At 40.3% G+C, this 15,505-nt stretch overlaps 1 protein-coding gene across 1 annotated transcript in view; it reads left to right on the top strand.

Moving 5' to 3' along the window:
• Nucleotides 1–9,599, top strand: part of LOC130682197 (cullin-4B-like) — a 52,127-nt gene extending 42,528 nt beyond the window's left edge. Inside the window, exon 10 of the mRNA XM_057496333.1 lies at nt 9,374–9,599. Coding sequence (XP_057352316.1) covers nt 9,374–9,406 — 33 coding nt within the window. The 3' untranslated portion in view covers nt 9,407–9,599. The remainder of the gene's footprint in view (nt 1–9,373) is intronic.
• The last annotated feature ends 5,906 nt before the right edge of the window (nt 9,600–15,505 follow it).

Genomic DNA, 15,505 nt, shown 5'->3' with positions numbered 1-15,505 from the left:
CATTCTCTTGCATGTAGCTTCTGAGATTTCCCAACATCAGTTCCAGAAGAGGCTGTCTTTTCCCATTGTATATTTGAGGCTCCTTGTCACACATATGCTTGAGATTATATGTGAGCTCTCTATTCTATTCCATTGATCTGTGGTTGTCTTTCTTGTGCCAGTAGTATATTGTTTTGATTATTGTTGGTTTGTAGTAGATCTTGAAGTTAGGGAGCATAATTCCCACAGCTTTGTTCTTTTTTCTCAGGATTGGTTTGGCTATTTGGGATTTTTTGTGGTTCCTTATGAATTTTAGGATTATTTGCTCTAGTTGATTGAGGAATGCCATTGGTATTTTCATAGGGATTGCTCTGAATCGGTCAATAGCTTTGGGCAGGATGATCATTTTGACAATATTAATTTTTCCTATCCAGGAGCATAGGATATATTTCATTTATTTGTGTCTTTTTAATTGCTCTCATGAGTGTCTTAACAGTTTTGGCCCCCAGGTCTTTCACCTCCTTCGTTAGGTTTACTCCTAGGGATTTTTTTTTTGGAAGCCATTCTAAGTACAGATCTTTTCCTGATTTCATTTTCTCTTGATTACTTGTCAGAATAAAGGAATGCAGGAGATTTCCATATATTAATTTTGAATCCTGCCACCTTGCTGAATCCAGTTACTAGTATGTGTATGTGTATATATATATATATACCATGTAATGTGATCATACTGAAGGCTTAACTTCCTCCTCACCAGCTTGGATGCCTTTTATCTCTTAGTTGTGTCTGACTGCCATAACTGGGACCTCCGGTACTACGTGAAATGGTGAGAAAGTGGTGAGTGTGGACATCTTTGTCTCGGTCCATATCTTGGAAATTTTCAATTTTTTTGTCTTTGAATATGATGATAGTAAGCATGGGTATGTTATATATGGCCTTTATTATGGTGAGGTGTGTACCCTCTGTACCCAATTTGTTGAGAATTTTTAACCAAGAATGGATGTTGCATTTTGTCAAATGCTTTTCGGCATCTGTTGAGATGATCATGTGGTTTTTATTCTTTTTGTTAATGTGTTGGGTAATGGTGATTGACGGATATTGTACCATCCTTGTAATTTTGCAGTAATCCCACCTGGTTGGATGGATGATCCTTTTGCTGTATTTTTAAATCTGTTTCACCAATGTTTTGTTGCATCTGTGTTCCTCAAGCGATATCAGTCTACAAGTTTCTTTCTTGTAGTGTGTTTATCTGGTTTTGGTGTTAAAGAGTGATGCTGGTCTCATAGAATGAATTTGGAAGTGTTCCCTCCTCTACTATTTGCAGTTCTTTAAGAAGGATGGTATTATCTCTATTTTAAATGTTTGGTAACTTTCAGCTGTGAATCCAGCTTACCTGGTCCTTTGTTTCTAGGGAGTTTTTTGATTACCATTCAGTTTCATTACTGCTAAATGGTCCGTTGAGATTTTCTGTTTCGTCATGGGTTCGTCTTGCAAGGATGTGTTCTTCTTGGAATTTGCCCATTTCTTCTATATTCTCCAATATATTAGCACATATTCTCAAATAGAATTCTCTAATATTTGCATTTCTGTGGTGTCCATTATGACTATTTCTTTTACTGTTTATGTTTATTTATGTACTCTCTTTTTCTCCTCTGGAGAAATCTGGCTAAGGATTGGTCTCTTTTATTTTCTCAACCAGCTCTTTGATTCTTTTTCTATTGCTTCATTCTGTATATTTTTATTTTTGCCCTGATCTTTATTATGACCCTCTTTCTACCAACTTTGGTTGTCATTTGTTGTTCCTTTCCTAGTTGCTTTAGTGTTCAGTTTAGATTCTTCATGTGGGATTGTTGTTCTTTCTCGAGGTAAGCCTGTATTGCTATGTGCTTTCCTCTTAGAACTGCCTCACCACATCCTACAGGTTTGGAGCTGCTGAGTTCTTTTCTTTTGTCTCCATGTATTGAATTATCTCTGTTTTAATTCAGTCATTGATCCTTGATCACATAGAACTATGTTATTTAGCCTCTGTGTGCTTTTAGGCATTTTTGCTCACTGTGTGTAATTTATTTCCTGTTTCATGTCATTGTGGCCTGGAAATTGCTTGATAAAATTTTAAACTCTTCTAGTTTATTGAGGCTTTTTGTGGCCTAGTATGTGATCTGTTCAGGGGAACATTGTGTATTCCCTTCAGAAAAATTGTGAATTCTGCAGCTATTTTGTGGAATGCTCTGCAGATATGTGTTTAGTCCATCTTATCAAATGTCTGTTTCAGATCCTTTTCCTTATTTATTTTCCATCTGGTGGATCTGTCTATTAATGTCAGTGGTGTGTTAAAGTGAGTGAGTTGCAGTGTATTTCCCCCTTTAATTCTGTTTGTATTTATTTGTCATATATTTAGGTGCTCCTGCGTTGTGTGCATAGATTTTATAATCATTATACCTTCTTGTTGGACTCACCCATGGTCATTATGTAATGTCCTCTTTGTTGTTAACTTTCCTTGTTTTGAAATCAATTATGTCTGATGTAAGTATGGCTATTTCTGCTTTTTTCCCTATTATTTACATGGAATTCCTTTTTACATCCCATCACTTTCATTCTGTATATATCTTGGGGCTGAATTGAGTCTCCCTAGGCTTCATATAGATGTGTCTCAGTACTTTGTACTTATCCTTCTGCCACGTTGTGTCTTTTGATTGGAGCATTCAGTCCATTTACACTTCAGGGAAATTTTATTAGGTATGTACATATTGCCATTTTACTGATTGTTTTCTGGTTGTTTTTTGTAGCTGCTGTCTGTTCCTTTCTTTGTGTCTTACACTCTTCGCTTGTTACTTGATGGGTTTCTTTACTGTTGTGATTGGAAGTCACAATTCCAGATTTTCCTGTACCTCTCATAAACTTTAGGTTTGTGTTTATTGTAAGAGTCATAGTTTCCTAATTATACAGGAATCCATATTAAGGTGGTAATTGTTCTTTTTCAAACACAGTATAAAAGTACTTTCTTATTCTTCTTTCTCTTCCACCTGTGGAGCATGCCTGTCCTCCATAAGCATACAGGTGTTACAACCTCCCTCAGTTCTCGACCTGTCCCTTGTGTCCATCCCTATTACAGCCCTATTCCATGTGCACTCATGCTCCCACAGCAGATCTCCTCGGCCATGTGTGCAGAGTTCCTGAGTGCATATCCCCTCCTGGTTCCATTCCTCTTCCTCCAGCTGCAGTGGGGGAATGGCTGGAGACCCGATTGATTGTGGCTCTGCCAGTTTACGCTTCTCAGTGTGGTATTCCCCTCATCACCCTGTGAAGTTGGTCAGTTCTGTATTTTTCAGGTCTTTTTCATTGTTGTAGTTGCTCTACTTGCTTCCTTTGTGTGTTGGGAGCAAGACAAACTTGCCATCCTTCTCTGCCATCTTCCCACACCACAGGTTCTTTCTCAGGGTTGCTTTTGCTCTTTAGGATCTTTTGGTTTTTTGTGTTTCCCTATAAATTTTAGGATTGTTTTCTAGTTCATTGAAAAATACCATTGGCATTTTGATAGGGACTGCACTGAATCTGTCAACTGCTTTCACTAGGATGTACATTTGAACAATATTAATTCTTCCTATCCATGAACACAGGAGAGATATCCATTTATTTGTGCCCTTGGTTTCTTTCATCAGTGTCTTAGAGCTTCCAAAGTCCAGGTCTTTCACTGTCTTGGATAGGTATTTTCATGAGCATCGTTTTCCTGATTGATCTTTCTGCTACTGTGTAGTTAGTACATAAGAATGCAACAGATTTCTGTGTATTCATTATGTACCCTGAAACTTTGCTGAATCCAATTATTCTCATGATTTTATGTTGAAGTCTTGTGGAGTTTTTTCTTTATATGGTGTCATGTAATCTTCAAACAGTGATGGTTCAGCTCCTTCTTCACCAATTTTAAGACTTACCTCTGTCTCATTTGATTGCTGTGACTGGGATCTCCAGTACTATGTTGAATAAAAGTGGTGAGAGTGGGCATTCTTGACTTGTTCCTGATCTTACAGGAAAAGCCTCCAGCTATTCGCCATTGAATAGGATGGAGGCTGTGGGTTTGTCGTATACACAGCCTTTGTGTTGTTTAGGTATATTCTCTCTTACCATTAGGCTGAGGATGTTTATCATGAAGATGCAGAATTTTTGTCTGATGCTTTTTGTGCACCTCTGAAGTGATCGTATGTATTTTGATCCTCTTGTTAATGTGGTGTATCATATTGATTGATTAACAAATATTTTGCCATGCTTGCATACCTGGAATAAACCCCACTTGGCTGTGATCAGTGATTCTTCTGATTATATATTTGAATTCACATTGCTAATATTTTGTTGATATATTTCCTTCTGTGTTCATCAGGAATTAGAGGTCTGACATTTGCCTTTTTTAAGAATCTTTTGTTTTAGCATTAGGCTAATGTTGACCTGGTAGAATGAGTTTGGAAGTACTCCTTTCTTTTCTGTATTTTGTGACACTTAAGAAAGGAAGGAACAACAAAACAGTTGTTTGAATTGTTTGGTAGGGTTCACCTGGAAGGCTCTCTCGTCCAGGATTTTGGTTCTTGGAGCTTTTGGATTACACGTTCAATTTCATTCTTGGTAACCAGTCTGTTCAGATTTTCTTTTTCTTTTCAGGTCAGTCTTTGAAAATTGTACGTTTCTGAGAATTTATCCCATTCTTGTAGGGGATCCAGTTTATTGGCATAAAATTGCCTTTGAGTATTCCTGTATTTTTTAACCATCTGTGGTGTCTGTTGTGACTTCTCTTCCCATTTCTCATCTTATATATTTGTGATCCATATGTCAACTTGTTTATGCACTCTTTTTTCTTGAAATGTCTGGCGAGGGTTTTTTCTGTTATGTTCATCTTTTCAAAGATCCAACTCTTGGCGTCATTGCTTTTTTTTTGTATTAGTTTCATAATCTCTATACCTTTTTTTATGTTCTGATCTTTATTGTGTTCCTCCTACTAGTGTTGGCCTTTGTTTGTTCTTCTGTGAGTTGCTTATCTGAGATTTTTCTCATTTCTTGAGGCAGCACTGTATTTGCTCTTGGGACATTTGCCAGAGTCCCAAGTTGTGTTTCCATTTTCATTGGTTTCCTTTGTTCTTTGATTTCCTCTTTGATATGTTCATCGATCAATTGAATGTTCATAAAGATGTTGTTTCTCCTCCATATGTTTGAGTTTTATTCACAGTTTATTTTTCATGTAATGGACTTTTTGTTTCATAACATTGTGGTCTGAAATTATGCTTGATAGAATGTCAATCTTAGATTTTTTTGAGACATGTTTTTCATCCCTATATGTGATCTGTTCTGGAGAACCTTCTGTGTGCAATTTAGAAGATTGTGTGTTCTGCTAATTTTGGGTGGAACGATCCGTATATTACTGTCAAGTCGTCCAGGTCTGATGTGTTGTACAGCGGCACTGTTCCCTTACTGATTTTATGTCTGGATGTTCTATGCAGTGGTGTTAGTTGGTGTTAAAAGTCCCCTACCTCATTGTGTTGCTGGCAGTTTCTCCCTGTAGGCCTGTATTTGCTTTATATACTTAGATGCTTTTATGTTGGGCACATAGACATTTATAATTGCTAAATCCCCTTGTTGCACTGATGCCTTCCACCGTTATGTAATGACCTACTTTGTCTGGTTACTTTCTTTGTTTAACAGTCTATTTTGTCTGATACAAGTACTGCTACTTCTGGTTTTTTCCCTATATGGGTTGCATGAAATACCTTTTCCCGTCCCTTCACTTTTAGTCTATGTTTTTATGGGTCAGAAGTGAGTATTTTGTAGGCAAAATATAGATAGGTCTTGTTTTTTTTAATCCATTCTGCCACACTGTGTCTTTTGTTTGATGTGCTTAGTCCTTTTACTTTTTAAGTAATTACTGATAACTACTTTGTTACTGCCATTTTGCTAGTTGTTTTCCAGCTCTTGTGATTTGGTGATTTCCTTTAGTGTTATGCTTGGATTGGTTCCTCCTCATTCTTCGTGTGTCTACACATAGGAATTTTTCCTTCATCCTCCTCCATGCTGTAGGAATGATGTCATAATCTACATCTTTTGTGTATCCCTGGCTGATTTTGTGTATGGGTGATTTTACTACTATTCCCTTCTGAACACCATAATTGCTTTACAAGTGATTGCTGCCCTACCTTTATGGGCTATGCCCTACCTGTATGTTTACTTTCACCAATGAAAACCATTTAAACCTAAAAACATTTCCATCTGAACAAGTCCTGAAACATATTGTGAGGCTGGTTTGGGGGTGGTGAATTCCTGTAACCTCTGTTCATCAGGAAGGCTTGCAGTGTCTCCTCTGATCCTGAATGATAACCTTGCTGGGTGGAGAGTTCTTGGTAGTAGAATCTTTCCTTTCAGGACTGTGAGTATTTCATGCTGCTCCTTTGTGCTCCGTAATGTTTCTCTGGAAAAGCTGAGGGCCTTTCGTGACTGTTTGCCTTGCAGGTAACTGTCTGCCCCTCTCTTGCTGGTTTGAAGATTCTCTTTGTCTTTTATCTTTGCCAATTTAATTCCTTTGTGTCTTGGTGTGGACCTCCTTGTGTCCTTCTTGTTAGGGGCTCTCTGGGCTTCCAGGACCTGAATGTCTGTTTCCTTCCCCAGGTAGGGAAATAAGGAAATAATTTGCCAGTTTTTTTGGCAAATAAACTTTATATCCCTTTGCCTCTCTCCTCATCTGGGATCCCTATTATGTGAATATTATTTCATTTTGATATGTAGCACTCTTCTGATACCATGTTCACATGTTTAGAATTATTTACTCTCTCTGTGCCTCAGCTCAGTTCCTTCCCAGTACCCTGTCTTCTAGCTCACTGTTACGTTCCTCTGTCTCCTCTAGCCTCCTGTTCATTCCCTATATTGTGTTTTTCGTGTGGTTATTGTATCTTCTGCTCTGAGTGTCTCCTTTTTATATTTTCTCTCTCTTGTTGAAGTTCTTGCTGAGATACTGAGTTCTAGCCTTCAAGTCAGTGAACACCTTTAGTGACCATTGCTCTGAGTCATTTATCAGGAGGATTGCTTATCTCTATTTCATTTTGCACTTGTTGGTATTGTTCTGTTGGGAACATATCTCTCACTCTTCTCATTTTATCTGGCTCTCTCTGTGTTTCCTCCTTTGTATTAGATAGATCCACTATGCAGCCATGTCTTCCCAGTAGAGGCTTTATGTAGTGTGTGTCATGCAGCACCCAAAAATGCAAAACTCCGTGCTCACCAGTGCCCCATTCCCAGTTGTAGCTGAGCCACAACTACTGTTCATGGGCTGTGGGCAAGGCCCACAGGTTTCCTGCTGCCAGCAGTGGTGGTTCTCCTCTGCTGCACTGTTGTGAGACAGCTGGCATTTCTTTTGAGATGCACTGTGTGTGTGGGGTTGCCCTTTGCCTGGCTTCCTGCAAAATCTGACTACTGCTGGACTGAGTATGCGGAGTGGGTATGTTTTCAGCAAAATGCATAGGCAGAGCCAGCAGGCAGGGTTTCAGAACTGGCTGCTGCAAGCATCTGGCCAGTTGGGCTGAAGGAGGGCTGGAAATGCCTGCCCTTCCTCCATAAGACCTGCTGTGCTCCTGCACCCTTTCCAACACCAGCAGATTTTTTGAACTGTCGCCTGCCTCTGTGTTGTGTCTCAGTAGGACCGATGCAGCATGCCTCATCGGTGACAGCTGACAGGAGTCTTAGCATCCTAGAGTGCTTCAACTCTCTCTGGTCTCCATCCCTGTTAATTTACAAAGTTCAGTGCAGTGGGGTCTGGTCTTCTCAGAACAGATCAGCAGAGCCTACTTTGCTGGTATCTTCAGCTCTTATCCGCCCCTAAATCCATTCTTTTTATCCATTTTGTGGGCTGGGCAGGGGTGAAGCCTTGAAGTCTGATCTATCACAGCTCTGCCCCTTCATCCTTCTCAGTGTTATCTTTTCATCACCAGGTCTTGATGATTCTGTATTCAAAATATTGTGGCTTTTTCTGTGTATTTTGAGGAGGTTATCACATTGAATTCCTAGCCACTATTTCTCTCAATTTTTAATATCAGTGTCTTTTCATCTTACTTTTTACTATAGTTACATTGTTAGTTTGTCAGTTTTATAAATGTAGGCAACGACTATCCTAACTGTGGAAGTAAAAAGGAAAGAAAACAAATGATCTTCTATAAAAATTTTAATATTATAGTATACCTCCATAATTTGTTTTTCTTCTACTCCATACTTCCTTAGTGCAGTATAGTTAATTGCCTTTATTTGCAATGCTTCTAATTTAATAATTCACAATTACCTGTCAATTTGCCTTTTACCCAATTTTCATATCCCCCTTTCAGTCTAACTTTTCTCTTAGATTTAGTCATTATATGTAGTGTCTCACAGGTAGTATAACAATTCTCTGGCATATTCTCCATTAATTTTACTTACAGTAATATAAAATATTTTTAAAACTTTGTTATTTTATTTGATTATTGTAGTTTAGACACTTGTTGTTTTTTTCCTATGGTAATTATAATTTCCAGCTGGTTTGGCTTTGTGTTGAATAAACTGAAAATCAGTTCCCACTTTTGTGTATTCTCAATAATTACTGTATAATTGTTAAAGAACACATGGCTTTTTAGTGTAAAATTTATGACTCATTTTATAGAATCTGGAGGTAGTCAACTGTGATTCCAATCCCGTTAATCTCATCTCTTTTTGTTACTCTTGTCCAGCTTTCTTTACTTTTAAATATCAGTTTGCTCCTGCAAAATGATAAAGCCAATTACATAATGAATTACCTTAATGCTACCATGTTAAAAGAGTTGCTCGAGTGCTTAAGTGCTGTATAAATCTTGTGAATGGTATCATTATCATTGTATTTTTTTATTTTAATGTTATAAGCTGTTTGCTTTATGCTTTAAGTAAATACGTTTATTCTTTGCCTCTCTCCAGTTCCTTGCTCATAGATTCAGTAGATGTCTCATTTTATTTTTGTAAATTATGGATTTGTTTTCCCAATATTCCTTCCAAATAAGGTCACTCTCTCGTTTCAAACTCCACATGTTCCTAATACCTAAGTATTAAAGCCTATGGTTTAACAGTTGATTGGGTAATAACTAAATTAATTTTTCTCTGCAATTTTTTAAAGAATTTGAAAGTGTCAATGTTACCTAGAATACATCCCAAATGTATTTGTATTCTGTTCATTATGCTTTAAGGTTTTATTCTTAGCAATTTTTCTGTTGGATTTCTAGATTTTACTGATAGCCTACAGATTTTAAAAATTTATTGTTTCCTGAAAAATCAAGGCAAACTGTGTTAAGTTGTTTTGTGTATTTGAGGAGAGGTTTGTAAATCAATATCGTGATTTCATTTTTACTAACCCTGATACTTTATTTTATAGCGACCTGATCTGAAGAAGCAAAAACATCCTTAACTGACAGAGACTACATTGAAAAATACAAGGAGAACCCAAACCAGCTGAAGTATATTGCATAAAATACTGGCCTTAACCTGAACAGAAGGTCCTCATGGTTCTGTCCTTGGAATAAGCATTGGTGTCTGAATAAATGCAATATATTAAAAATATAAATGCAGAATTAAAATTTGCATCAACATTATCAGTTAAAGCATACTCCTCTGTGAGTAAAATTGTCTTTAACTGCCGCTATCTACAATGTACTTAATCATCTAAAAGTCACTGTGTTATTTCATACACTCTGCAATCTATCCTCTGTTACGATACGTTTCATGTTGTCTATGTGTGGAACAAATTATTTTCAGAAAGAGCAGGAATATATCCAAACCTTTAAAGGAAAATAGCAAAACAATTTATGTATCTGTATGGTTTAAGGCTTATTTATTTACATATAAGAATTAAAGGTATCTATTTGCTGTTAAAATGGCTTTTCTGTTTATACGTTACCAGGAAATAATAGAAAATATTCACTATTACAGTATGGGTCCAATCTTATGATGTATCTGCAATAGAAAAAAATTATTTCAGACTTCTTGAAAACAATTTTCTTTATGTATATAATGTACTTGTAGTACCTAATACAAATATCTATTATATACATGTTAATGATAATTTTAATGTGATATTATTTTAACCATTTGTTCCTTGTGACAAGGTTTTGGTGTATAATCTATTTTGTCTGATGTAGATATGGTTAGCCCTACTCTCACGGGTTCCTATTTACATGGGATCTCATTTTCATTTTATGTTTATCCTAAGTGTTTATTTAAGTAAAAACGATTCGCTTTTAGGTAGAATATAGTTGGAAAATATTAAACATCTTTGTGTGTCTTTCAATTAGGTCATTTACTCCACATACATATTTAATTAACATATGTAAGAAGTAGTATTGCTTTTTTATTACTTTCTGTCTTGTAGCTTTCCTAGTCTTTCTCTCCCTTCCTCCATTGATCTGGATATAATATTCTTGTTTGTCAGCATTGTCTTTTCAGAATTCTGATATATAATCAGACTCTCAAGACTACCTACCAGGTTTTTCGTGAAAAGGCTGTTAATATTCTAGGAACAGGCCAGTGTCTGTGAGTGAGGCCTGCAGGGAGTACACGTGTGCTGCCAAGGCCCCATGTGCCTTGCCCTTCCTGGGGAGTTGCCCTGTTCCCTGGCAGACAGAAGGAAAGAGAGAACTAGGGGTAGGTCTGAGGAAGCAGAGGGAGGCGCTTCCCGCCTACCCTGACGTCTGGGGGGTGCTGTGGCAGTGGTGGGCTGCCGGGCCTGCTCTGGGAACCGTGACTCGGCAGCTTTAGCACTCCCTGGAAGCCGCAAGGACGTGGGCAGAAAGACAGGAGACGGGGTTCACAGAGGGGCAGTGTGGCAGGGAGAGAAGGGAAAAGGGTGTCAGGGAGGAAAGGCATGGGACCGTTCTCCACAGGACCCTGGGGATGGAGCTGTTAATGATCACATGGAAGGGATTTCAGCGTCACTGCCCATATTTCACAATCATTTCCATGCCGATGACCCCATTCTGAACACAGAAGTGCTGCACCAGCGCCCCTCTGCAAGCAAGGGTGTGGGAAAATGCGTGGGATTGTGGGGCGGCCTGGGGCTTGGCTCGGGGTTATGTTCTGCTTCTGCCCAGACGCATACTGGCACCACCCGTGGCGCCCAAGGCGTTGGAGGGGGCGGGGCTGCTGGGAGTGACGGACGCTCTAGCTGACTGGAGCAAATACATATGGGTGGCCATTTCCCAGCATGTCCTTTATTTTTTACTTTTGGTTCTAACCTGTCCCTTTTCCCTTCCTGCTTTACTGCGAATAAACTGGGTCTGTTCTGACTCTTACTTACATCAGAACATCTGAAACTGGAATTTCAAGCACAGGTTCCTTAGGAAAGAATACCCATCAGAGAAAAACAGAACTCAGTAGTCGTGGGATGCTCATTATTGAGGAAAGCACAGCCCTCCTTGTGCATCCACCTTGTTCCCGTCATGACAACTGACAAAGTAACAGGATGATGCTCACAAGCTGCTCAGGTTTGATCCCTTGCTCTGCCACTTCCTACCTGTGTGACCTAAAACAAGTAACTTAATCACTCTCTGTACTTTGGTTTTCTTGCCTAAAAATGGTAGTGATAATAATAGTACTTACCTCACAGGGTTATTATAATGACAATTAAAATTAGATAACCCAGTACCAGGCACAGAGTGTTCAATAAATGTCTAAATGTCAGCTATACTTGTCATGATTGCTGGCTTGGAACACCCCTGACACTTAAGATACTGTTATCCACAGATGAGGAAACTAAAGCTTGGAGCAGTCAAGACCCCTGCCCAGGGACACAAAGCTAAAATAAACAGCCGAGCCAGGATTTGGTCATGGCTTGAACTGACTCTAGAGCCCGGACTCTTATTTACGGCTTCCCCTAAGATGGGTAGAATTCTCTGAAGAGCCTCTGAGGCACAAAGGCCCAGTGCCGCATGGACAGTTATCAGAGACAAAAGACACGTCCTCCCCCTTCTTCCTCAAGTGGGTTCCATGAGCAAGGAAGAAGCTGACCTCGTAAAGTGGCCCTGTGAGTTAGAGGTATGGAATGCAGCTCTTGGATACCAAACTAGGACCTCTGTAGGCTGCCTTCCACACATATCCCAACCTCTATATCCAGCCCCTTCCCAGAGTTCTGGATATTCTGCCCTGTAAGTCATATCCCCCTTTTCAACGAGAATGGACCCATTCGTTTGCTAAGAGCTGAACTTACTTGACTTTTGAGCCCAAGGTCTTTGGAAGACAATTTTCTGAGGCTTTAATCTTCCTGCTGAAGTTGGTCCCCTTTAGCTCCCAGGCTTTCTGAAGATGCAGAAGTTTTAGAGAGCTTAAATCTTGTACAGGGTATAAATTGATCTGAAATTCCTTAATTCTGTCCACAAGAAAAGGGTCTGTTAGGAAAACACACTAGTGGGTCTTTGCATATATGAAGGTTGTGGTGGTGGTAGTTGGAGGTATAAACACACACACACAGTCACTCACATGGCTAGTCTGGTGCATGAGACAATTAAAACAGAATAGAAAAACACTTGATTTCTGCACATTCTCCCTTTGTGCCAGGCCTGCACTAGAACCTTTACATTCATTACATCCTGATGAGTATCACTGGCTTCATTTAAGATATGCAGATATAACCGATAAATGAACAGCAGAGCTTGTATTTGAACTCAGGTCTATGTGATTCCTAGCTCATGTATTTCCATTAACAGATCACACTTGTCTGGGCTTTCAGACCAGGACTGGGGACAGGGCAGCAATAAAAAGATAAATGGATGACCAGACATAGAACCATGGATGAGTCATATAAGCTCTTGGAGCCCTAGTAGGTTTATTGTAAGAATTACAGATAAAGTATGTGCTCTACTTAGCAGAATACCAGGCATGTAATGGGCCCTCTATGATAGTTACTAACAAGATCTCCAAGAGAATACTAATCAGAAATAAAAAATGAGTAAACCTACTACTTGGGAGCACTATGCTGAGTGAAAGAAGGCAGACACAAAAGAATCCATACTGTATGATTCCATTATATGAAACCCTAGGAAAGACAAATATACCTTTAGTGATTGATGGCTGCTGAGGGCCGGGGGGGAAGGGGAGAGACTGAGTGGGAAGGAGCACAGGGAACTTTCTGGGGTGGTGGAAATGTTCTGTAACTTGACTATGGTGGTTACAGTATGTTGGTCAAAATTCATTGAACTACACACTAACGGTGTGCCTTTTACTGGATGAAAATTAAACCTCTAAAGCATTGATTTAAAATACAGATATCTGGTGTTAGAATCAAGCATCACAAGTAATGATGAAGAAAAAAAAATAGCAGCAGAATCACACACTCCAACAAGGGACTAGTGGTTACCGAAGGGAAGGGGTTGGGAAGGATGGGTGGGGAGGGAGAAGGGGATTAAGGCGCAGTGTAATTCACAATCACGATATAGGTAGGTCACAGGGAAGGCAGTACAGCACAGAGAAGACAAGTCGTGACTCTATAGCATCTTACTGCCCTCAGAGACAGTGACTGCAATGAGAGGCGAGGACCTGATAAAATGGGTGAATGTCAAAACCACAATGTTCATGAGAAACCTGCAAAAGATTGTATATCAGTGGAGCTTTAAATAAAACGCAATCAAAACTTTTTAAAAAGTAATGTTGACAGAAATAAATCCAAACTGTGTAAGTAGGCCTGGATTATGAAATAAACCTGAATAAACCTTTCTGAGAGGGTTTTTGGCAGGATGTATCAATATTTTGAATGCCTAGTCAGTCACAATGGATCGATTATTTGACCCAGTAATTCTAAGAGTGTATCCATTATGTGTGCTAGGTTCAAATATCACTTCCTTCAATATTCTTTCATTTCCTTACTTCATTCAGTAAGTTAAACAAATATCAACCGTGTCTACCAGGCACAATAGTAAAGGTCACAGATTTTGTCCTTGAAATGGTAGTCAAGTATATGAAGTACCTAAGGTTTAAAAATGCTTTAAGAGATGTAAGCACAGGCTACTTCCGCAGCACAGAGAAAGGGCATTCAACTCAGCGTGCGAAGGCCAGAGAAGCCTCTAGGTTGGCTTGTGGAGTGAGCCAGGTGCAGAGGTGGGGGAGTGCCCCAGGCACGGGGACCACCACGTCCAAAGGCACAGAGGTGGCTGGAATGCCACGTTCAAGGGAGTAACAGTAAGCTCCATTAGAGGGGAAGACGGGGATGGGGAGGTGGTCGGGGTAGCAGTGAGGAAGACACTTGGCCAGGCCAAATCATAAAAGACCTCGAAAGCTGGGCTAACTGCAGCTGTTACCCAGGAGGCAGTGGGGAGCATAAAAGTCCGTGTGTCGTCTCCAGCAGGCCTCCACTTCTGTCTCCACTGACAAGCCAGTGGCCTTTGTAGGTGAAATGTTTTCCAAACTACTGCCGTTTCCCTCACCTCCAAGCTCAGCAGGACCTCCCCTTCCTCCTTCCCCGCCTCACTGATAGCTTCCATTTCTTCCTGATTCACCAGATCCGCCAACCCTCTGCTCAGGGCAAACAGCCTTCCTTTGTTCCATCAATGTATCCACACTGCTTGCCCTACCTGGAACAGCTTGCTTTCTACACCTGCTCAGATTTTTCAGCAGCTCAAGGTTCAGCTCAGATCCTGCTTCCTCCAGGAAGCCCTCCCTGACCCAGCCCACAGCAACATCTCCTCTTCTGAGCTCCAGAGCACTGCCTGGCCTCCCCAGCCTGCGGGTAGGGATCCGAGGATAGATGCTGTGAGGACAGCATTAGGCAACAGTCAGTAGTAGCCTCAAAGTCCCCGCAGCCTGTGGTCTTGTTTGGGTACAAACCTCTAGAGGCTTTCTCAACACGAGAAGGAGGAGATGGCCCAGATGGCAGTGACTAGATAGGAGGAGCCAGGCATACTCAGCCAGGTAATGAAACTTCGTGCATGAAAGATCATGGCAGGCATCCTTCAAGGCTAGACTCTAGTTCTGGAGCCAGAAACAAACACAGAGACCATCTAGCTCAACCTACACCTCCGGGATGAGGAAAACGAGCCCAAGGCTTGCTGAAGGGCACACAGCAAGTCACCCTTGAGTGAGCACTAGAACTGAGATCTCCAGTAGCAGAAATCTGTGGTTTTAGGTGCCAGACACCGGGCCACCTTTTCCCACTATCTTCTCCCTCGTTTACTTTGTGGGAAAACAACATTTCTTATTCTCAGACCCTCAGAACACCACACTGATGACTCCAGCAAAGCCAACTTGGTTCAGAAACAACTAGTCCCAAGGCTCTAATTCAAAGGACTGGGAAGAAGTACTCTTTTCCAATGGACTGCAACTGGAGAGATGGGAATTCAGAGGTGAAGCAGACCTCTCACCGTGAGAAGAGAGCCTTGCTGAGAAGGCGGCTTATGTGAATGAAGTACCAAGAGATGGAAAGAGACAGACAGTCAGATGCTAAGCCCTGGTGACATGGAGCTCCTGAATCCAGCTGATCTTGAAGCTAGAGAGTGATGCCAGGACTCCTCAGACACAGGAGCCA

Source organism: Manis pentadactyla, chromosome Y (assembly GCF_030020395.1).
Source record: "Manis pentadactyla isolate mManPen7 chromosome Y, mManPen7.hap1, whole genome shotgun sequence".
Classification (NCBI taxonomy): Eukaryota; Metazoa; Chordata; class Mammalia; order Pholidota; family Manidae; genus Manis; species Manis pentadactyla.
Note: the sequence above shows the minus strand (reverse complement) of the source record. Positions and strands in the feature narration are given on the sequence as shown.